Genomic DNA, 23,645 nt, shown 5'->3' with positions numbered 1-23,645 from the left:
AGCGCTGCCTCCATCCACTGCTCTGTCATACTGGGGGGGACCAAGGGGGGGGGGGGGGGAGGTGAGGGGGGGGCGGTAATTGGGGTCAAGGTTGGGTGTTGGGCTGAGAGAGGCGGAGCAAGGAGAGTGGCGAAAGATAATCTAATCAGGTGCATCATTAGACCCTGGCCTAATCGTTGTCAATTACCCACTCATTACACATATATTGGTGACTGAAATAGACCCCATTACACCATAGCCCCATGAAGAGGGGGAAAGAAGGGGAGAGAGAGAGGAAGTTAGTGTACATATGCAAACCTATCCACATGTGTGCCTGTCCGTGTGAGTTCACATGCCTCAGTGTGTGTATGAGTGTGTATGTGTGTGTGTGTGTGTAAAGTGGTCCGGTTAGGAGCGATCGGCGTGCCACCATCAGAGCCATTAAAGAGCCATCTGGGAGGGCGGAGGCAGCGGCAGCCCTACTGAGGATCGCAGGTGTTCCTGGTTAACTCCTAATTAGATTAGAGAGCACATCAAACAGACCTGGGGGGGGGGGGGGCAGCTCAGCGGGGAGGGGGGGGGGCGGGAGTTTGGGCGGAGGGGCCAATCACCCAAGGCCGCGGGCCAAAAAAGGCCTCCTCTGCCATCAATCAGGCTGAATCAATCAGTCGACGGGAACAATTTGATTGGTTCCCCTGAAGCTGGAGGGCCTGTTAGGGTTTGTGATGCAACACCAGTATGTGTTGTGTAAAGGGATTGTGATGGTAAAGACAGTTGAGTCTATCCAGGATGGATTAGAGTCTCCTCCTGACAGTACCTACAGGGGACAGCCATCCCTCGTCCCAGTTCACACACACACCAACACATGCTCGCACACACACAAGCACACACTAGTCAGGTGTCCTGCCTTGGGTACATCTCTTTCCTCTGGTCTGAGCCTGGGAAAACAAACAATGGGGATCTTGGCAGAGCTCCTTGTGAAGCCACACACGCAGCGCAGGGCGGAGGGCCCCGACATCAATGCCCAAACACATCAAACGCACCTCAGGCTGCTGCCACTGATGTGGGATGTGGGATGGTAGAGCTCAGATTTGTTTGTCTGGACGGGTTTTTTCTTTGTCTCCTGAGATCATTCTCTCGACAGCTCACCGGCCAGCTCTTCCTCATCTGGCCACCTCTGTGTGAGTGTGTGTACATGTGTGTGTGCACATGTGTGTGTGTACATGTGTGTTGGCTTTGTTTTGAGTTAGACGTGTGTTTTCCGTGGTTGTACGAACCCCTTCTCTCAAGGTCTGCTCACCTGGCTGCTTCCCACTGACAGGAGCCCAGACACGACCCCCACCCCTTCAAGGCCTAGCTTGGTGTGAGCGTGCGTGTGCCAACGTGTGTGTGTCCTTGTACTCCTTTCTGGAGGGGGGGGGGGGGGGGAGTCATGGTCATCATTCTGCAGGAGAGGTCTGCCCTGCAGCTCCACATTAAGAATGGTGAACATAACTTGTTCCCTGGCGCAATAACCATGATCATTACCAGCACCATAAATGTGTTGAACAGGCCATTACGGCAGAGTTCATGACCGTATACCACAGGCAGATTCAATAATCAGAGATATCACCTTAATTTTAGTGCCACGCGAATGGTTGGTGTAGCGCCCCCTTTGGATGGAAGCACAGCAAAACTATTTCAGATGACTAATATAATAGTTGAAGTGTAAACTACGACGATCCCTCAGTGAATATTAACTGCGATTCAAATAGTATAGCTGTGTTCAAACGTCTTCAGTCAAGTGAAGAGACAGCAGATTGCGCTGATCAAGAAATGATTGAAGCCTGTGTTCAGAAGTGCAATGCAGTGTGTCTCTAGTTCTGTAGCAACATGAACCAACCCCTGACAAGAACCATCGATGCATTCAGGACAGACAGAGAGCTCTGTCACAGGTACACAAATCACTCACACACACACACACACACACACACACACACACACACACACACACACACACACACACACACACACACACACACACAACGGTGAACAGAGAGCAGTGTTTCTCTGCTCTTCTGTTGTGTGTCTGTGGCCAGACAGGAGGAATGAACAGCCGTGACCTCACACTGAGAGCCACAGTCTGCCTGACGTCCCTCTGAGGCTTACTTCTCTCACACACACAAACACACACACACAACCCCGCACACACACAACCCCGCACACACACACACGACTACAGATGCACACCCACAGCAGGTGTTTTTTCTTGAAAAGGGATGAAAAAACGACAACAAAAACCCGCTCACACAAACACACACAAACACGTGAAAGGACTGATAATTAGCTTTGGGGTGGAGTGGGATGTGGGGGGCGAAAATAAAGGAGAGTAAAAAACTCTGATTGGCACTCTGATTTCTAACTGATAGGGTTGATCTTTCTTTCTCCTTTTCGTTTCCTTCTTTTCCCTCTACCTCTCTCTCCATCCTTCTTTCTCTCTTCATGCCATTCAGAGAACGGCATGTTCCTGTGTTTATCCCTCAGTGTCTCGCTGGGGAGCCAAGGTGTTAACAGCGAGTTGTCACGGTGACAGAGGGGCCAATGGCGATGGCATGGACATAATTGCAAGGAAATGTCACCATGGCTGATTAGCAGCCATTTGTACTTCTGCAAGAGGAAACCAAACAAAAAAGCCTCCTTGATGAGTCCATATTTAATGAGGCTCCACATGGTAATGCACCTCTCACACACACCACTCCATTCAATTTCCCCACATAAAACATGCAAATACCCAGCAGGCAATTGGCGAAATACAGAAAGTTTGAATTGAGACTGTCAATGAGACAAGGAGACACAGGAAGGACATGTGTCATTGTGTCCCTGTGTCTGTGTCCTTGTATTCCTGTGTCTATGTGTGACTGTGTCATTGTCTCCCTGTGTCTGTGTGTGACTGTGTCCTTGTGTCCTTGTGTCCCGGTGTCGTGGGCATGGTAATGTAAGTCCTGCTCAGTCCCAGCTGGGGGTGACAGGGTGTGAGAGCAGGGACAGGACTCCCCGCAGTCTGCTTTAATGAAACAGGAAACAGTCATCAGCAGTGGGAACCAGACGAGTCAGAACTAGCCATGAATTCCTTCCTTCTGAAAACTAACAAACAGTATGAGCTGCAGGCAGGCAGGCAGATAGGAGATCTGTCCGTCTGTCTGTCCGTCTGTCTGTTGAACAGCTTGCAGGTCAGATTCCATGACAATGTTCGTCAAGAGTGTTTGTGCGTGATCTACTTAACCTGTCAAGTCAGATATCCCATCGTCCCTATTAGCATAACTAATGTGTAATATTCCATACTGCCATGGGTCTATAGACATCTGCTTGAGCCTGGAGGGGGGTAAATAAACGCACACACATGCTCCCAAACACACACACACACACACACACACACAAACCGACTCCACGAGTTAGCGAACCCTGCCACGTCTCTCTGCTGTGAACAACACTCTGTCTACTGCCATGCCTCCATTCTCCTCCAGGATTGATTCTCTTGCTAGCCTGGCAATCTCACTCATCAATATTCACAAATCCCACCGTCCCGAAATACCCTCCGACCCACCAACACCTTTATCACCTCAGGGTAGAGGCTCTTAAAGGGACAGCGTCCTCCCAAATCAAACTTCCTGACTTGTTACAAGGTCTGCACCCACATGGGTATCCTGAGAGAAGCTAAAGCAGATGTCAACGTTACCCAATCAAAGCTTACAGTATTTTTTTAGATGTTGATGTTTTTTTTCAAGCTTATCGGGCTGGACACATGAGACTGTCCTCTGAAGTAAAAGGAAGCCAGACAACCATCGCCAGAAGAACAGAGTTTCCTCTGGAGATGAGAGGTTTTCTCGCATTCTCTAAACGGCAGTCATGAACATTTCATAATAGTCTGCCAATTAGAAGACATCTGAGGTATGAGCTAATTAGTGGCCCGTCCTTTCAGTTGGCCTCTCATCCTTACTCCACATCTTCAGCACACATGAAAGAACATGAGAGAACTGATGGAAGTAACTTCAAATAATTACCCATACCATGCAACTTTTTTTTTTTTCTCATTTTATCTCTCTTTTCACTCAGCTTTTTTCTTTCTTACAGATCGAGCCTCTTTTCACATGGTCCTTGAGGGAGGAAGAGAGCAGAGACAGCCGTGTAATAATGTCTGCACGTGGCCCAGCTGGTAAAATGACGGCGCCTTCATCCAAAGAATTCTCACGTTATTAACGCCGTTTGTCAAAACAAAATGTGGGTGGGTGTAATTAAGATCATTAGGAGTTTGACAAGGGCACTGTGTTCCACATTTCCCGTGGAAAGTCAAATCTGAGGTAGAACTGCTGAAGAGTCACTAACTAGCGCATCAACCAATAATTATACTATTCACACAGACATTTCAACAGTACAAATGTGATCCAACGCAGATCCATTGTCATGGTCTGAACTCAGACATGCGGTGACTGTGGCAGAATCTGTCACATCTGGCGTGCTGCAAACTAGACAGGTCCATGTGGGTGGATGGACTAGGAGTTGGTGGGCGAGGAATGATGGGCAATGACTTGTGGGCGAGAACTGGTGGGTGATTGAAGGTGGGTGAGGGAAGGTGGGTGAGGGAAGGTGGGAGAGGGATGATGGGTGAGGGATGATGGGTGAGGGATGATGGGTGAGGGATGGTGGGTGAGGGAAGGTGGGTGAGGGAAGGTGGGAGAGGGATGATGGGTGAGGGATGATGGGTGAGGGATGATGGGTGAGGGATGGTGGGTGAGGGAAGGTGGGTGAGGGAAGGTGGGAGAGGGATGATGGGTGAGGGATGATGGGTGAGGGATGATGGGTGAGGGATGGTGGGTGAGGGAAGGTGGGTGAGGGAAGGTGGGTGAGGGAAGGTGGGTGAGGGATGATGGGTGAGGGATGGTGGGTGAGGGATGGTGGGTGAGGGAAGGTGGGTGATTGAAGGCGGGTGAGGGAAGGCGGGTGAGGGATGATGGGCGAGGGATGGTGGGCGAGGGTTGATGGGCGAGGCAGGGGAACAAGGGTTGGGGGGCCATGTATCGTAGACCAGTGCGGTAGGAGAGAGGCTCAGAAGGGACCAGGGGAAGCCAGGGAATACTCTGATATAGCTTGTACCAGAACAACCCTGCCTGAAACCACTTTAAAAAAGAGCGCTGACTAATTAATTAATAGGAGGTATTAGGGAAATCATACACCCAGATTTGACACGCTTCATCTTAAACAAACAATCCAAGCAGTAAGCCCATTACTGATACAGCAATTTTCTCTTTGGTTAATTGTATTAGCGGGTTGAGGAGAGGAGGCACGGCCCAGGGCGTCTCCCCGACTCTGTTGAACTCCAGGGGGAGGAGTCTGTGCCAGAGTGAAGACCCTTCTGACTGGGCCTGGTCAGAGCAAAAGCAGACACATGCAAGGAAAAAGTAGCCATCTAAAAGTCACATGTCAGTTCCACACAAAGAGAAATACTAGATGGTGGTCCACATGACCTAAGACAGCGGGGGAAGACAGTACAGCTCACAAGTCACTATTAACCATTTCAGTAAATATGTTATTCTGTCTTAATGAGTAGGAGTGTTACAAAAGATTAGGCGTGTGTGTGTGTGTGGGTGTGTGTGTATATGCCTGCGTGCACGTTTGGTTGTGTGTGTGTGTGGCATCACCTGGTCGGAATCCCTCTTGTTGACAGGCTAATCAGTTACCATGGTGACAGTGTACAGAGTGCGTGCGCAGATATAGGTGTTTATGGGTGAGAGTGTTCTCTCGTCTGAGCCAATCCTGCTTCGGCTTTGTCATAAGCCCCCTGTGGAGCTTTACGTTTCCTGTGCTGGGGAGATTTTGTGGATTGTCTATTCAGAAGAAGGGGGCAGACGGGGGAGGGGGGGGAGAGGGGTGAAAGGAGAGGAGAGGAGATGAGGAGTGGAGGGATGAAGACAGGAGCTTAGTAGCTTCTATCGTTTTATGATCTTGAACTATATCCCACCCTCTTTGCCTCTCCATCGCCTGCGTCTCTCCCTCTCTCTCTCTCTCTCTCTCTCTCTCTCTCTCTCTCTCTCTCTCTCTCTCTCTCTCTCTCTCTCTCTCTCTCTCTCTCTCTCTCTCTTTCTCTCTCTATTTGTCTCTCTCTCTCTTTCTCTCCCTCTCCTTGTCTTTCTCTGTCAGTCCTATTCAGACATTTGAGTCCCCAAACTGATGGCACAGATAATAAACCGTCTCTCAGAATGTGGCGCATGGCAAGCTGAGGAGGTGTATGTGTGTATGTACGGTGCGTGTGTGTGCGTGCGTGTGTACTGTACGTGTGTATGAGTAAGATATGGAGAGAGTTACTGGGGACCTGAGTTGTGGTCGTTAGTGAGGAGTCAGTTGTCTTATCGGAGCCATGCAGGGCCTCCAGGTCTTATCGCACACATCCATCCAGGCCTCTCTGACACCTATCCTAACATGCTCCACCGTGCCCCGTCTCACTGTAGGCATCACCAAGGTCAGCTAATCAAGGGCAAACACGACTGTTTCTTGATTGTTTGAATCATGTGTGCTAGGGATGGGCAGTAACATGAACCTGCAGACCCTGGACCTTGAGCCCTCCAGCCCCGAGGGAAGAAACAAGACAATTTACCACACACCCTTTACCCAGACTTCCTTGCATTGCCAAGTGTCAGCAGGAGTTATTGCCATAGAAACCTACCCTCAGCCAAGCTTCTCTACCTCCCTAGTCTGTCCCCTGGGGCCCCCCTCCCTCGTTCCATTCCTCTCTCCTTCTCTCTCTCTCTCTCTCTCTCTCTCTCTCTCTCTCTCTCTCTCTCTCTCTTTCCCTCTCCTCTCTCTCTCTCTCTCTCTCTCTCGCTCTCTCTCTCTCTCTCTCTCTCTCTCTCTCTCTCTCTCTCTCTCTCTCTCTCTCCCTCTCCTTTCTCTCTCCCTCTCCTTTTTCTCTCTCTCTCCTTTTTCTCTCTCTCTCTCTATCTCTCTCTCTCTCTCTCTCTCTCTCTCTCTCCAGACTATTTTTGTTTCACCCCGTGTCGCCTCCTCCCCACCATGCTCTACCCATCTCTCACTGTCTGTCTCTGCCAACCCCTCCTCTCTAGAGTCCTCTTCCTTTTCTCCTTTACCTCTTCCTGTATGTCTCCACAACTTCCCAGCCTCTCACTGCCTTCCCCAGCCGCGCCCCTGACTCTTCCCAGCCTCTACCGAGGCTCCTCTCAGCCTCCCCCTGTCCCCTGCAGCCCGTCTCCAGCCTCTCCATTCCCTCCAGCCTCTTCTCCTGTCCTCCCCAGTCCCTCCTCCGGCTCCCTGGGGGCTGATGAATCACGGTGTGCATCTGCAGGAGGAGGAATGCTGCAGTCTCCAGAGCCTCCAGAGTCCATGGTTCATGGAGAACGTTCCATCGCTTCTCCTTTCTTCCCTCCATAAACATCTACTTCTGCCTGGCCTTGCTTGGCCTTTCAACACTTGACATAATAAAGGGCAAGCCTGCATGTAGTGTGAATATTTGAGATATGGTTTATAATGGCCTGTGATTCCCTTGGTGACTATAATGGAGTGTGTATATATATATATATATATATATCTAATGTGTGTGCGCTTGTACATCTTAATACATGTGAGCACCTCATGCTGCAGTTGAATGGTTATACTTCATCATGCTCAATAAGTAAACAGTTTCTCTCCACACTCAAGGGATCTGTCTTTTCCCTGGAGGCATGGGTCGTGCATCCCTGCTACCTCTAGGGCATCCTGGATCAGATGGTAACATCTTAGCTGGCTCAGAAACACTAGTCTTCCTCATACAGGAAGTAGAGTCTCTTGGCAGAGGAGAGATGGCAACATCCAGTTCAAGAAAGACTTATTATTGGAAAAAAACTGCATTTATCTTTAAGAGAGATGAATTTATGTAGATGAGAAAGATTGATGATGGACGTTATTTGTGTCTTCATCAGAAAACTGAAGGCGTCTTGGATGTAATTTTAGAAGAGATGAAGGAAGAGACACTGCAGACAGGAGATCTTCTCCCGGGTCCGTCAGGTGGACCTGTCTGACCCAATCCCACTAAGACATCTACATTCCTGTCCTACCTGTTTAATCTCTCTCCCTTCCTCCATATGTTTTCCTCTCTCTCCCCCTCTTTTTCCTGTCCCTCCCTTCCTCTCGCCATATGCCATATCGCCTCCTCTCCCTCTTCGCCTCTATCTACCTCCATCTGTCCCCATCTCCATGTCGCTTCCACCTTCAGTCTTTCTCTCAGTTCATAATTCTCTCCCTCCTTCCATCCCTCACTTTAAACATTACCTATCTTCACGTTCCTTTCTTATCCTTTTTTCCTCGTACCTCCAACCACCCCCAAATACCTTTCCATCTCCCTTCTGCTCCATCCCCACCTTTCCATCCCTCCCACTACGTCCCCACCTCTCCATCCTTATCTCTCCATCCCACCCTCTACTGGCCTTTCAAACGCTCCTTAGGACGGAAGAAGTGGATTTCGGAACTCCTGAATTTTGAAAAGGTCTCTAGTTCCTCTGTGTCCCTGAATACCAATTTAGACATTTCTCAATTGCTTTGTTCCTCCCCCAACATCTCCTAGTTACTTCATCTCTGGGTATTAAGACACACCATTATGAGACAATCGATGTGCATTCCCTAATTTATCTGCTCCAAGGCAGCATTGTCAGAGGCTAAACCCATTCATAAGCAACAGTACAAGTGGCACAAGCGAGGATTCAGTGTCACGGATTCATAGTCAATTGTACGCTGCGATAACAGCTTCACTGAAGACCTTCTACATTCCAATAGGCTTAAGCTAGCCCATTATGTTCTTATTGCTTTTGTGGAATGTTTTATCTGTTTTGTACATTCTGATTTGCTGGAGAGACCAAATACCCATGCAGGTATGCAGTGTACAGATTGGAAGGCCATGTAGTAATTGGAGATCTTACGTTAGTCGATGTGACTAAGCAATATAAAAAATGAGGCACATGCGCTGTTCGTTGTTTTTTTATGTAACTTAAAACCCTCCATTGGTCACGTGTGGACTTTACAGTAGTCATCGGACGAGGCAGGCGAGTCAGTCCTTGCCTCTGTATTATGGGATCTACGTCTATTGGAGGCACCCTCTCCCTTTTCCACTCCACACTGTTTCCATACCTCCATCCCTCTGGTCAATTAGGCTCTCTCTCCTGCGCCTCTCTGATTCTCCCATCTGTTACACCTCATGGCTTTTAATGACTTAATCTCTCTTCTCTATGTCTTGTCTGGTCTTGCTCTGTCCCTATGTCTGCGAGAACACAGGGCTCAAATTCCACTCTTCCCTGCCATCTCTCTCTCTCTTCTTTCTCTCTCCCTCTCTCTCTTCCACCAATCCCCCCTCTGTTGTCTCAGACTCTCATTGACTCAACCCGTCTGTTAGACTCAATTAAAACAGGGAAAAAAGAGATTAACAACCGACACTTCTTACCCACAATGCCCAGGGGGCTCCATTTATCTAGAGGAATTCACACAGCTGTAAGAGAGAGGGTGATTGACACCCCTAACCTTCATTGGGATGTAATCTTCATCTTTAGCACAGTGAGATCTAATTAATTAGTGCAATCTCATTTCCTCTCTAATGCAACTGGACAGAGCTGTGATAGAGGAGGGAAGGAGAGAAGGAAGAGAAAGGAGAGAGGGGGAGTAGAGGAGGAGGAGGAAGAGTGGGTGGAGAAACTAAAGATAGAGTGAACAGGAGAAAGAGGAAAAAGTGACAGGGAAAAAGAGAGGGATTGGAGGAAATGGCAGGAGAGGTCTATCAACGGTGTCCACATCAGTCTACAGACTCACACACATTAACAAACACACACGCACACTACCCCACGCACCCCCACGCACCCCCACAACCCTAACCCCCCCACCCCCCGCTACATACACACCACACTAAGATGCCTTTTTAAGAGAAAGAGAGAGAGACAGAAAGAGGATGGATTTGAGACAGAAAGAGTATGGATTTGAGTAGTGAATGTGTCTGGATAGATGCCAGACCAGTCTGACCTATTTCTCTAAGATGTTAATTGACTCTTATATAAAATTTCACCTCTGTTAAAATGGATGGAGATTCATCCCCCTCTCTCTACTCCATTCCTCTCTTCATTAGGTCAGTTAGCCCTTTTCTGGAGCACAGACGCCCAGCTTAGAGTAAGACGAGTGCATCTCCAAATACATTCTCATTAGGTCAACCTGATGAACTTGTGATTGGTAAATCTGAACTGTAAATGAAAAGACTTGTGAAGCTTAAATGCAGGTTTATCCCTGTCAGATGAACAAATAGGAAAATGAAGCAGAGGAGATAAATAGACAGCGAAGAGTGTAAAATAGAGAGTTAGGGGAAAGAACAATGACCATAACACAGAGGTGAGGACTTTGTTCATCAAATTCAGTACAGTTTTTTTAGTAGGTACAGGTAGGTACTGGTACATTGGAATTATTTGGCCCTGCTTCTCTTCACTGTTTCCTAGCAGCCAATCTAAACCTAAAATAAATAATCTAAACATATTATCAATAAGTCCTAATACTACAGAAGAGACTCTGCAGTCTCTTCTCTCTTCCTCTCTCCCCGTTTCCTCCTTCCTCCCCTCTCCATTCTCACCCCTCCTCTCTCTCTATCTCTCTCTCTCTCTCTCTCTCTCTCTCTCTCTCTCTCTGTCTCTCTCTCTCTCTCTCTCTCACCTCTTTCCTTCCTTCTCCTCCCTTGTCCCCCCTCTCCCCCCTCAGCCTCTGCCCTCTCTCCGCTCACCTCTCTCCCCTCTTCTCTCTCCTTCCCCACACAAGCCATACCTCCACCTCTACATCATAATAGGTGAATGAAAGAGAGTTTATAAACTGAAGTGCATATCAGATCAGCAATAATGAAATGTTATCAATTGACGCGCTGCGCTGTAGTATTTGCATATAGATGACATAATATAATAACTCTGCCTGAGAGTAGTAAATATTCTTCTGTCTGCTTTGTCTGGTCGCTGCCACGCCAACAACCAGCCGCTAATTGAGGGGAGGAAAGCATCTTTATGTGGCGACTGACATTCAATTACGTCTGAGGGATCAGATTAGGGCGACGGTTGGAAAACAGCATTTTGCAGGCGACAGACCGGGGAGTGGCAGGGTCTGTAATTTGAATGGCTGTTTGAGTCTGGGGTGAACGGCACTGCTCTGAATAAAATCACCACACGACGACCTGGGAGTAATTGGATGTCCAGAGTGAGGCGATGATGGAGAGAAAGCGGAGGGTGCAGCGGTGGAGAGAGAAAAAGAAAGAAAGAGAGAAAGAGATAGAGCAGTCGAAGAGAAAGAGGAAGACAGAGAGAGGAAGAAGAGGGAAACAGAGAGAGAGCGTGAGTCAAAGGACAACAGAATAAATGGAATTTGTAAATCCGGGGTTAACATTTATTAAAGCACACAGACACTCATCATGCAGCCAAATAAGCTATTATAAAGAACAAGTCTTTTCATGTGCTGAACAACAACCCAACAGTCCTGCAGCCAGGGCAGGGCGCAGCCACTAGGGGCCTCCTTCAGATCATTCATCAGCCATTAGGCTGAGTTCTGGTTTCTCGAATGACAGTAAGTCAAATTTGAGAAGGCATTCTAGAAGAGTCACATATGTTGTAATGCCGGCATTGAAAAAGAGGGCTCAGGATAGAGCACATCCAACCTGATTGACGTCTGAACATTGTTTGTCCAAAATTCACTTCTTGTCAAGAGTTTTGTTCTTGGAGTTTTGACGAGCATTGTTTGCTGGCAGATAAATGGCTTTTACAGGCATAAAGGACCAATTTGTTGGGTCACACACATACACACACACACACATACACACACGCACACACATACACACACACACACACACTGAGAACAAACAATGTACATGGCCAGGATCCCTTCATTAGAACCTGAGGTAGCAGGAGTGTAGGTGGGTGACCTCTGAACCCCATGTGGAGGGGCCACTGATTGGACAACATCCACTCTCTGTTCTCTCCCTGTTTCACCTGCATGAGATGGAGGGGGAGGGGCAGCAGGGCGACCAGCTCTATCGATTGGCTGTCATTAGCAGTGACATGTGCCAGATTGGCCAGCGGGGAATTAGAGAGCTACAGAGTCTGACCATTATTAACAATCTGTCCATTCCAGTTATAGCTATACCAGCTCCACACAAACAAATGCGCACAGACACACACACACACACGTGTACACACACACATTACAATAAACACACATACTAATAAACAATTACACCCACACACATATTCACACACTAACAAACACACACACAAACACACATATCATAAAGACACGTACTGATAAACAAACACACACACACACAAACGTACACATACTTCACAGACGCAAATGCCATTAGACAGAGATGTGATAGCAAAGGGAGGAAGAGAAGGAAGAGAAAGGAGAGAAGAGTAATAGAGAAGGAAGAGTTGTTGGAGAAGGTAAGGGTTGCGTGAACAACAGGAATAAAAAATAAATAAGACAAAGAGAGAGCGAGCGAGCGAGAGAGCGAGCGAGAGAGAGAGAGAGAGAGAGAGAGAGAGACAGAGAGAGAGAGAGAGAGAGAGAGAGAGAGAGAGAGAGAGAGAGAGAGAAGATTAGAGTCACACTTCACAGCCACAAATAATGGATTTAGGACACAGTTAAATATTTTAACGTTTTATGTAATTCCATGTCAATACCACTCGCTGTTCTCTCCTGTTCATTATCTTGACACCATCACCGCCTGGCGACGGCTCCTCATTGGCTCATTAATGCACCGTGACATGCTCAACTTAACACTCGCTGGGTATTTTAGCGAGAGGACCCACCTCTCTGAATGTGCCAGTGGTACGCCCCTCTAAGATGTTTCCTTTGGACTTATAAGCAACAAGAAACACACACACACAGACATAAATACTGTGCAACCACTACACACAACACCATCACGCCCACGCCACATACGCACAGCAACACATACACACACACATTCTGCCAGTCATTCAGAAGTGTGTGGGCGAGGAGAGGAGAGTATTTTGGCATTGTAATACAGGTGACCTCCAGCTGACCTATCATCAGGCTTCTGAAGGAATCAGAGGATTTAATGAAAAGGGAGAAAAGACAGAGTGGATATACAGCCAGCATACATCCACACCAAGTAACACACTCGGAATACACACTCTTAACACTCACTCTTAGTACAGAGTCATGCCATGAAACGCATTCAGAATACTGACTTTTAAAAAATCATCTGAAAAGCTGCCTGTTCCTAGCAGATCCATTGTGCATGCAGACAGTGATTCGCATACACACTGCAGTCATCTACATGATGGGAATAATTATGGCTGAAAGAATCCAGGCTTTTACATTACCATGTAGTGGCTGACTGATCATTCCTTTAGACTGACCTGCTTGAATATGAGGTCAATATATTCATTTTTTGTACTCTCGAGCTGTATTTGAACCAAATGAGGTACAAGGCTTTACAATCACAATCATTAGGAGTTGTATAACTGACACCTAATTACACAATACATAACCATGCTTGCAAAGTGCACTTCTAAATTACTCAACTTAGTCTGATTCATCTGATATATCGAATGGGGCTGATTGTGAGTGTGAGTGTGTGTGTGTGTCCATGTGTGTGTGTGTCCATGTGTGTGTGTGTGTGTGTGGTCAGGAAACTATGCAGTGCTGCAAAACTTCTCTGCCTCACTCTGTCCCTCCTCCTGTTTCTCGGTCTACATCATCTGCCTCTCTGCCTACCTCTGTCACTCCTCCTGTTTCTTGGTATACATCATCTGCCTCTCTGCCTCACTCCGCCTCCCTCCTCCTGTTTCTCGGTCTACATCATCTGCCTCTCTGCCTCACTCCGCCTCCCTCCTCCTGTTTCTCGGTCTACATCATCTGCCTCTTTGCCTCACTCTGCCTCCCTCCTCCGGTTTCTCGGTCTACATCATCTGCCTCTCTGCCTCACTCTACCTCCCTCCTCCTGTTTCTCGGTCTACATCATCTGCCTCTCTGCCTCACTCTGCCTCCCTCCTGTTTCTCGGTCTACATCATCTGCCTCTCTGCCTCACTCTGCCTCCCTCCTCCTGTTTCTCGGTCTACATCATCGGTCTCCCACCCTCCCACCCTCCCGCTTTTCAGGTACTGATGACTTTGGACAGAAAGTAGGTGAGTCGTGACAAGGGGAGGTGAGCCGTGACAGCACGGTTGACTGTGAAGAACATTAATCACCCTAAAACCCAGCAGAGGGAGACTGAGTCAAGCACCACACACACCCACATACATGGAACAAACACAAGCACAAAAAGGTCATTCTTTCACATCACTCTGATAGACAGGTAGCATTACTCACATATTGTGTCTGTCATACCATCATACAGTAGCTGTCATCATACAGACCAAAGCAAGCAGTGTACATGCTATGTAACATCTGCCAGGCTGGAGATGCAGAACAATACCTTATACATTACCGTTAAAAGCTTTGCAACCATCCGGAACACAAGACCAAACACGTACATGTTTTCTATTTTGATAACATATCAAACGCATGATCATTTGACTGAAGCTCAAAGCATTGTGTGGCTGTGGCCGCCACGGTGGAAGTCAAATTCTGCATTTGTCAGTCAGACTGCTGTGGGAGTAGCAATGCAGGTGAGATCTGTTGGTCTGTGTCGGGGAATCAGTGGCAGGAGAGAGCTCACCCCATCACAGCCCTCGCCAAATGTCCCCCATCAAGCAGCAATATTAGCTGTCAGAAATTATAGTCAATTGATCTAAGAGTGAGTCAAGACAGAGTAAGTAAGAGAGAATTGGAGCGCGGGAGAGAGAAAGAAAGAAAAAAAGACAGAGATTGAGAAAAAGGGACGGAAAGTGAACGAGAGAGTAGAGTGGGGGTCTGCCACAAAGTGGGGAGAAAAACATAGACTGGGGAAATAAATGTGCATATCAAGACAGGATTTTACGCCTGAGAGAGAGGCGCTAGAGGGAAAATCAACTTGATTTCAATGTGACAAAATTGATTTTCCAATTTTCTCTGGATTGCCTCAGGCTCCCTAAGGCGGGCCCGGTGTCTATCTAAATACACTGGCTCAGCCTGAATCACATCAATGCTGATGGAGGGTGGAGGGACAAGGTTCCTCATCCTGCACCCAAAAAGCCATTTGTTGGGCCAGACAGATGGATGGATGCCATGTGGGATACATACTTATGGGGATCTGGTGGAGAAACTGTGTTTAGACCTTCCCAAGGGACTGTTGCAGGGAAGAAAAGGAGGAGTTAAGCTTACATGCCTCCATTGGTCCATTAGCCAATAACTGTCCATGATTGATGAACTTGTGTGCCCTTGATTCTAACTCCGACAAGGGTTTGACATCCGTGTGATGTGTTCACGCGTATCATCCATGCACAGAAGCGCGCCCAGGTCTGGCAGCAGGGTGACAGAGCGGCATGGTGGTGACAGGATCATCCAGAGGATGGAAGTCTCGGCTAAACGGCCATGGCTTATGACACGATGGCATAGCCAGAAAACCACCCAGCTCTGTCCCAGCCCAGGCAAAACCCCACTGAATTCTGGGTTCATGGGACCAATGACAGACTAATCATCTATTTGGGATGCACAGAGCCAGCCAGCCTTGCCACTGTGTGCTAGTGATTTCTGATTCCTCAGGTTCCGGCTGAGGGGTTTTCTTGGTTGGTGCTTGTTGGACACAGCCAGTGCAGGCGCATGAGTGTGTATCACCTCAATTAAACCATGCTCTAAGTGTCTGACAACAGCTAATATTCCTCCTTCCCCAGCGAGCCCAATCGATGTTCTGGCATTCGTCACTCCGCTGGAAAAGCAATCATGGCGTTGTCTCGCTCTCGCTCCCGTCAGCGACTGGAGGTCTCTGCCTCCTCTGGCTCATTAGAATGCACTACTGCGATACACTCCAACACACTCGGTGGTACGTACACATAACAGAGCCACACACACACGTACACACGTACACCACCCAGCCCAGCCCAGACCCTACACAACAAGTTTACCAGTCTATCACCATGGTCTCCCTAGTCACAAAAAAACGACTTTGTTGTCCTGTACTACTCTCTCTCTCTCTCTTGGTCTCAATTACCACGGACGCCCAGCCAGGGGTCAGAGAGGAGCCTGCCAAAGGCAGCCACAGAGGAGCCAAAAAAGAGCCCAGCCAGGGGTCAGAGAGGAGCCAGACAGGGGCCCAGCAGGGGTCAGCGAGGAGCCAAATAGTGGCCAGGCAGACACCAGCCAGTGGTCAGTGAGAGACATCAAGAGACTACCTGACAATTTGACCAATATTATACCTAGAAAGTACTATAGACCAACAGTCGACATTCAAAAGAGAAGACTGTAGCAAGGAAAGAGACAGAAGGTAGCAGGGATAGTAGCAAGGATTTTGAGGAACAGCAAGCTGTTGCCCACCTCTCTGTCCAGGAGACTCGGGGAGATGACGGTGACAATGTCTCCCCGCTCTGGGTCAATGTAGAACATGTTGGGCGAGGGCTTGTCTGGAGACTGCCTCACAATGTTGTAGCGAAGGACGGCATTGTCGGTGTTGGGGTCGTCAGCGTCCAACGCTGTCATGGTCATGACAATGGTTCCTAAGGAAAAAGAAATAGTTTATTATATAGTTTATTATATTATCATAATACTGCTGGGTAACACATTTACTGAAAGACAATTAACAACACCAGAATGAATCCGTTGAAACTTTATTCAGGGTTACATCAATCCATAAACCTAATTTCCTTTTGGGTAGACAGTCTCGCTGCTCTTTCTGGTTTGTTATTATCTGTATTAGTGTGTTCAGGCTGTCTTTCTGTACTCTGGCAGTCTCCCTCAACATCCTTTCTCACTCACCTTACCATCTCACAGCACGGTGCCTCTGACTCGCAGCTTTCTGCGCACTCCTAAATACCAGTAATGATTGAAATAAGCCCAGAGCACTTCAGAGCGAGTGTGTGTTTCCTGGGGCTGACGACCAGGCGACCAGCAGGGGGTAATGGAGGGCAAGGAGGGGAGGGTTTTATCCCCTGGTATTTGCATTTCAAGGTGAACTATTAGCGGTGAGTAAACGGCTAATCCTGTTCTGCTAGGCTAATTACAGCTCCTATCTCCTTCGTTACAGGCTCTCAGTTCCACTTCACACCTCCAGTCCAGACAGTTATAGGTGAATCAAAGCAGAAATGTGCCAACTTAATGCAAACACACGCACAGAAGAAGTCATTACACAGGCCGTCACACACACACTGACTGATGTACTGCTGTATTCTGATTCGTCTGGAGGGAGGACAGCCACACACACACACACACAGCTAACAGGAAAGCTGTCTCGTTGGTTATCATTTATGATATTATTCTAGAACCTTCTTGGGCCTCATTCCAGAAAAGACTGAGCTCACTCTCACTCTCTTCTGACAATTGATCCACTGTCCACTAATAAAATAACAGTCTGAAGCTACATCCTTCCTCTGTGGATGAGAACCTTATCTTAGGCTTTTTAAGGGCTGTATCCTAGGCTGAAAACAACACAACTGTCTGCACAGCTCTTTATCTATTGGTTAAAACAATTTTCTCTCCAATCAACAATGACGGGGTTGGGGGGGGGGTATGGTTGTTGACAGAGCTAATGATGTAAACTAGGTAAACGCTTAGCCTCTGGAGTGCATTCAGTAGGGGAAAACGTTGAAAAATGATCTTGTATACATTTTTCCAAGAGCAGATTTCTGCAACCATCAGAGCCACAAAATACACTAACACAGTGTGATGGTGAGAGATGCAGAAAATACAATCAAGCCGGGTCCCAACTCGGCACTGTTGAATGCCTCCAGTGAGAGACTTTGCCACGGCACACAGTTTGAACGCCTATTCCAGTCATGCCATGATCACCCTTATTGTCCGCACCACTTAACATCCTGGCCTCTGACAAGTGTATTATGTGGGTATTATAAGAGTGTTTTGTAGCTTATCCCCTATCAACAGGCTCAGACAGAGGACGATCAACTTCAATCACACAAGCACAGCAACACATCAAGCCTCTGTAATGGGATAATGGGGACAGGATGGAGAGACTCTGCAGATGTCCAGCATGTAATCACAAACCAATTATTCCTGAGTGGACCCATTGAGATTTCGCTGTCCGGCCTCGCTCCTTCCTTCTCGTGCTCAGGCTGAATCAATGTGAACTGTATCTGAGCTTTGATGGTTGGCATGAAGACGACATGTTAAATACAAGCCTCCAAGAGCCCTGGGGAAGTCTTTCCTGTCCTCGTCGACTGCAGGGGTTGACCACGTGCTTGTACCACAGTGTACGTGCATCCATGTGTGTGTGCACTTGAACGCGGGTGTGTGTTTGTGTGAGTGAGTGAGTGAGTGAGTGAGTGAGTGAGTGAGCGAGTGAGCGAATCGCCCACTGGGTCTGCTATGGCTGCAGCTGCAGAACAGTGGGAGCCAATCAAAGAATCAAAGAAAGCCACACCATGGGGCAGGGAGCAAGGCAATAAGCCCCTGGACACACACACACACACAGACACACAATCAGGGCCAACAGATCAACTTTGGGGACATAACTGTGTTGCACACAGCTTCTTTATCACAACCACCAGGGGAAATCAATAGAGCCTGAGGGCATCTTGCACACACCTGGGAACGAGACAGTGTACAGGAAGGGAACTGGACTGTACCGGACATAATGATGTGTACGTGTGTGTGTGTGTGTGCACATGTCTGTCAGCTTGTCAGCCTGTCTGTCTCTGTGGATGCAGGGATGGATGGGTGAATGTAGATCTATATTTCAGATATTTCCACAGAGATGTTTAGAAAGACTGAATTGGAACATCAATAGTTTTTGTATCTGATAACAGATCTCCACTGCCTTACTTTAGAGTAAAAAAAACATCATCTGAAGGATGGTTAGAATAAATAACTAAGCAGTAGTCAGAATCAGAGACGGAGGGAGAGAGGGAGAGAGAGACAGAGAGAGAGAGAGAGAGAGAGAGAGAGAGAGAGGAGAGAGAGAGAGAGAGAGAGAGAGAGAGAGAGAGAGAGAGAGAGAGAGAGAGAGAGAGAGAGAGAGAGAGAGAGAGAGAGTGGGAGAGAGAGACAGAGAGAGAGAGAGAGAGAGAGAGAGAAAGAGGGAGAGAGAGAGAGAGAGAGAGAGAGAGAGAGAGAGAGAGAGAGAGAGAGAGAGAGAGAGAGAGAGAGAGAGACATGTGACAGACACAGAAAGGGAGTGGGAGGGAGACAAGTCATAAAGAGACAGATAACATTTTAACGTTTTCAGTTTTCACGGCTCCTTCCATGGTGCTTCGCAGGATACAACTTCATTCAGAGGTTCTGACTGAGCACAGGGACAGATTATCTCCCTGCACATTGGGGCTGCCGCCTCTAAACCAGGACACTCATGACCCACAACAGGGTTCTTCTACCTAACATCTCCTTTTATCTTTCAGATGTCTCCATTCCCCCAACCCTGCTGACTATCGTTTGCTGTGGTGTTTTCATATTGGTTGCTGTGGTATTTTCATATTGGTTGCTGTGGTATTTTCATATTGTTTGCTGTGATTGTGTGCATGGTATTGTGTGTGCTGTTTGACAACAAGGACGGGGGGAGGGAACTCCCCAGCTGAAAGGGACGCAGCCCATCACTCCTAAATGATTCTCAACTGATTGGTTGGCCAATGAGAGGAACTCCTTCAAAAAGGAGGGGGGACTGAACAGAAAGCGATTCTACGGGGACACATGCAAGAGCACAGAGAGAAGCGACGATCGGTATTCCGCTACTCCCATTCAGACTTTGGAGGCGCAACCACGGCCACAAGCTCAACACACACCAAACACCCCCTCTACACAACACACACCAAACACCCCCTCTACACAACACACACCAAACACCCCCTCTACTCAACACACACCAAACACCCCCTCTTCTCAACACACACCAAACACCCCCTCTACTCAACACACACCAAACACCCCTGTGCTGCACCTTCTACATCACATCACTCAAGTGTCTGCTCTGAGAGCCAGCAGGACCTGGTAGGAAGTGTTTGAGTCAGCTGCCCAGGTCAACAGAGGACTGCAGTGTAGTGTTGCTAGTCAAGGTTTTCTTTGTTTTCTACAGTGTTTATATGTTATATTGTATGTAGAGTATTCACTGTTTTCACTGTTGAAAATTGTTTTTGTTTGAAAAAATGTACTCATGCAATTCTAATTACTAATCTGAAATTGACCAACAGCAATGTCTTGATAGACATGCAGCAGGTGTCCCTAGTACACCACAAACAAACTGAACAGCACACTGCCATCTTGGATGGTTTTAACTGAGCGTAATGAATAACGATGAACCAGGAAGGTGCAATAATGAAAGGTTAATCCTTTTTGCTTTAGCGGTCGACAGAGGAGAGGATTTAGGAGTTGTCCAGATACCAAACACACTTTACAATGTGCTTTGCAAAATGTTTTTACTGTTTACTAAGTCACCGCTCTTGGGCGTTGCTAAACTTGCTACTGGTTGAACGCTAATGCAGTTAAAGTGGATGAGAGGAGGAGGGTCATGGATGATCAGGGTTGTGGATGAGGATGGTTGTGGATAAGAGGGAATGTGGATCCGGAAGGACAGCGATAATGAGAAGGGTTGTGGATGAAGAGGGCAGAGTCCATGGCAGTATAGCTAGTCAATAGCACTGAACACGTTCTGCTTTGACAGTGAAGAGGATGGACTGGAATTCATATTTTGGCATTGGAAAGACATGGGTTGTTTTGCGGGTTGTTACCTTTCTCAGTTTGAATCAATGCTGAAGATGAGGTCTGGAAGATCTCCACTCCAAATCCAATTATTTTTACAGTATCTCCAGCTCTCTACCTCTCTCCCCCTTTCTCTTAAACTCCCTCTTTCTCTCCCCTCCCCTTAACTCTCTCTATCCCTCTCACCCCTTTTCTACATCTGTCTCTCTTTCTCCCCTCTCTCTATTGTTCGCCCTTATCTCCATTCCCTTCTCCTTTCAGAGGATACGAAGTAGATAAAACCACTCCAGTCTCCTCTCATGTCATGTTCCAGGATGTTCCTATTCTGAGGCATGAGGCCAGTGCTCTTCAAAAGCATGTGAGTGGCAGCAGCAGAACTGGTGGCTCCTTTCATCTATTTCAATTACAGAGAACAAATAACACACAGCCGGTAATGAAGACCGGGCCTGTCCCCTGGGTAAAAACCTCTGTGCACAATAACAATTAACATTGGCTAATGAAATCAAAGCCAATTCCCTTAATTGGAAAAACACATTAATAATCATATTTCTGAAACGGTTGAAATGAATACCTTTTAGTTTCATGAGTGGCTTGTACTGAGGTGGTAGCTTTATTTGCTACACAGGATTTAGAGGGTAATTAGATTTTCGGCGGGTGGTGGAAGCGGATTTAATCTCATATTTATGCCATTAGAAGTAAGTTAATGTGTTAGTATCTGCCCTTAACATGTCTGATTAGGCTACCATTGTGGTTCATAGGGAGGCAGAGCGAAGTAAAAACTGAACAAACTATTCCAACTCGGCCTTCTGTCGAGGTGACCTTTCGCTGGAGTTGGGCAGCTTATAAGTACTGTACATTCTTTGGGTTTAGTGAAGCAGCAAAGGTTAAAAAATCCAATCGTAGGTTGAACACACAGAAGAGAGCAAATGTACTGTATTTTCTATTCATCAGGCTCCCTGGCCATTTGAATACATTATCACAATCTCTATGAGCTGACCCTTTTAACAGCAACAAAGCGAGAAATTCAAATATGCAACACATCGCTTACCCACTTTAGGTGATGCCTTGGGCAGCTTCAACAGCTCAAAGAACGCCAGTGACGTTGACAAGCGCTATACTGGGCTGATGTGGCATGTTGGTTTGAGCTGCGCACAGTAGAGGAGGTCAGGGCTAGGCAGGGTCAAGACACGTAGTTTGTGATCTGACTGCAGTGCGAGGCTGCTAGACATGGTGGTAGGCATGTTGGTGACCCTGTCAGTGTCTTGCTTCTCATTGCATTTGTTTGGCAGATCTCGGAGAAGCTTCGAAGCATATCTTTGGGATATCTATGTGTATGGATTTGACAGAGATTGAAGACATTTCCAACCTGCAACTTCCTCCTACACCTTTAACCCCTTCCCTCACAAACATTTCACACACCTACACACACACACACACACAAACACACACACACACACACAAACACACACACACACACACACAGATAATCAGCATCTGAAACAGCATATTATAAAGGCTAGCAGGAGAGCAATCAGGGTCCTTTGTTATCCTCATTCTTCTTTCTCTCCTCCCATCCCCTCTCCTCTCCTCCTCCCTTCCACAGCTGTGACTGGCCCCCAACATTACCGACCTGTAAACTGTATGTTTGATCATTTGTCTCTTTTCTTCTCCCCTTCTTTCCTCCACTCTATCCCTCTCCTCTCCCCCTACTCTCTTCCAGGTCCCCGTAGCAAAGAATCCCTGAATCTCAGGGATTCTCTCATGGTGCTGCCTCTAATGGCTGCCTCGGAGCTGCCTCTGAGGAGCCAGGGAGAGAGGAAAAACAGAGAGGTGGAAAGGATAATAGAGATGACTATAATACAACGCCCATATCTCAAATACACAATGCATTTGCTTTATTAAAACAAAACATTAATCAGTGTTCTTCAATGAGTTTACTGATTAAGAAAATGAGGCCGGGACACGCCATGGCATCACGGTTACTAAATCCAATTTCTCACAGATATATGACACCTTTTAATGTGCTATGTTTGAATGTTTCGCTAAAGTGAGTATCCAGAAGCTCATTTGAAAAACAAGTCATTAATCTGAGGACGCTGCGCGTGACAGATGATTGCTTTACTTCTCTTCAGTTTAATGAATCATTCAGGCTCCGCTTCAGACAGCCGATAGAATCTGGATCAGCTCTCTGTCTTTGCTCTGCTCGGGTTATCGGTCTGTCGTGTCCCTGGCCTAGTTCTGTTCCAGCTGGAGCAGAGTGGGAGAACTGGACGCACATTTAGAGATCCCCAAACTAAAGAGACTTTGCACAGCCAAGCACTTATACTGTTCCTTTTCCACATTTAACATCAACTTGCGCACCATCTGTGCAGGGGAGGGCGGGAGAGAGTTTCAAAGGCAGCCCAGGCCCCCCCCCCCCCAAGGTGTTGCCAAGGAAACCCCTTACATCTGGATGTCAACATAGAGCCCTTGCAGTGGAAACATCAAGCCACAGCCTCAGATAGATCTGACTATTGATGATAGAATGTGATTATGTAAATGTCCACAGGCAAAAAATCTGGTCTCCTCAAAATAAACAGGCTGAATCATGAATAAATGAAATATCTCTGATCTGAAAAATGACATTGCAAACTTTCGTGGTGTCTTTAACAAAGACTGATGCTTCAATCCACAGAACATCTGTATTTGGAGACCTTTCAAAGTGCAATCTCTTTAATAAGCCTATTCTACTCTCCAAGGAGTTTGGAGAATCGAACTATCATTGAAGGTTACGTACCAGCAGGTGAGTGTGGGTGTCTAATACTGTAGATTGAGGGAGAGAAAGTGGGAAAGAGAAGAGAGAGAGAGAGAGAGAGAGAGAGAGAGAGAGAGAGAGAAAGAAAGAAAGAAAGAAAGA

The 23,645-nt window shown here is 47.3% G+C and overlaps 1 protein-coding gene across 1 annotated transcript in view; it reads right to left on the bottom strand.

Annotated features, from left to right (window-relative positions):
* Positions 1-23,645, bottom strand: part of cdh13 (cadherin 13, H-cadherin (heart)) — a gene marked incomplete at its 5' end in the record, with an annotated part of 117,138 nt that overhangs the window by 33,065 nt on the left and 60,428 nt on the right. The window contains one exon of the mRNA XM_047051496.1: positions 16,427-16,605. Within this exon, the coding sequence (XP_046907452.1) occupies positions 16,427-16,605 (179 nt within the window). The remainder of the gene's footprint in view (positions 1-16,426; positions 16,606-23,645) is intronic.

This window comes from Hypomesus transpacificus, unplaced genomic scaffold, assembly GCF_021917145.1.
Source record: "Hypomesus transpacificus isolate Combined female unplaced genomic scaffold, fHypTra1 scaffold_156, whole genome shotgun sequence".
In the NCBI taxonomy this organism is placed as follows: domain Eukaryota; kingdom Metazoa; phylum Chordata; class Actinopteri; order Osmeriformes; family Osmeridae; genus Hypomesus; species Hypomesus transpacificus.
Note: the sequence above shows the minus strand (reverse complement) of the source record. Positions and strands in the feature narration are given on the sequence as shown.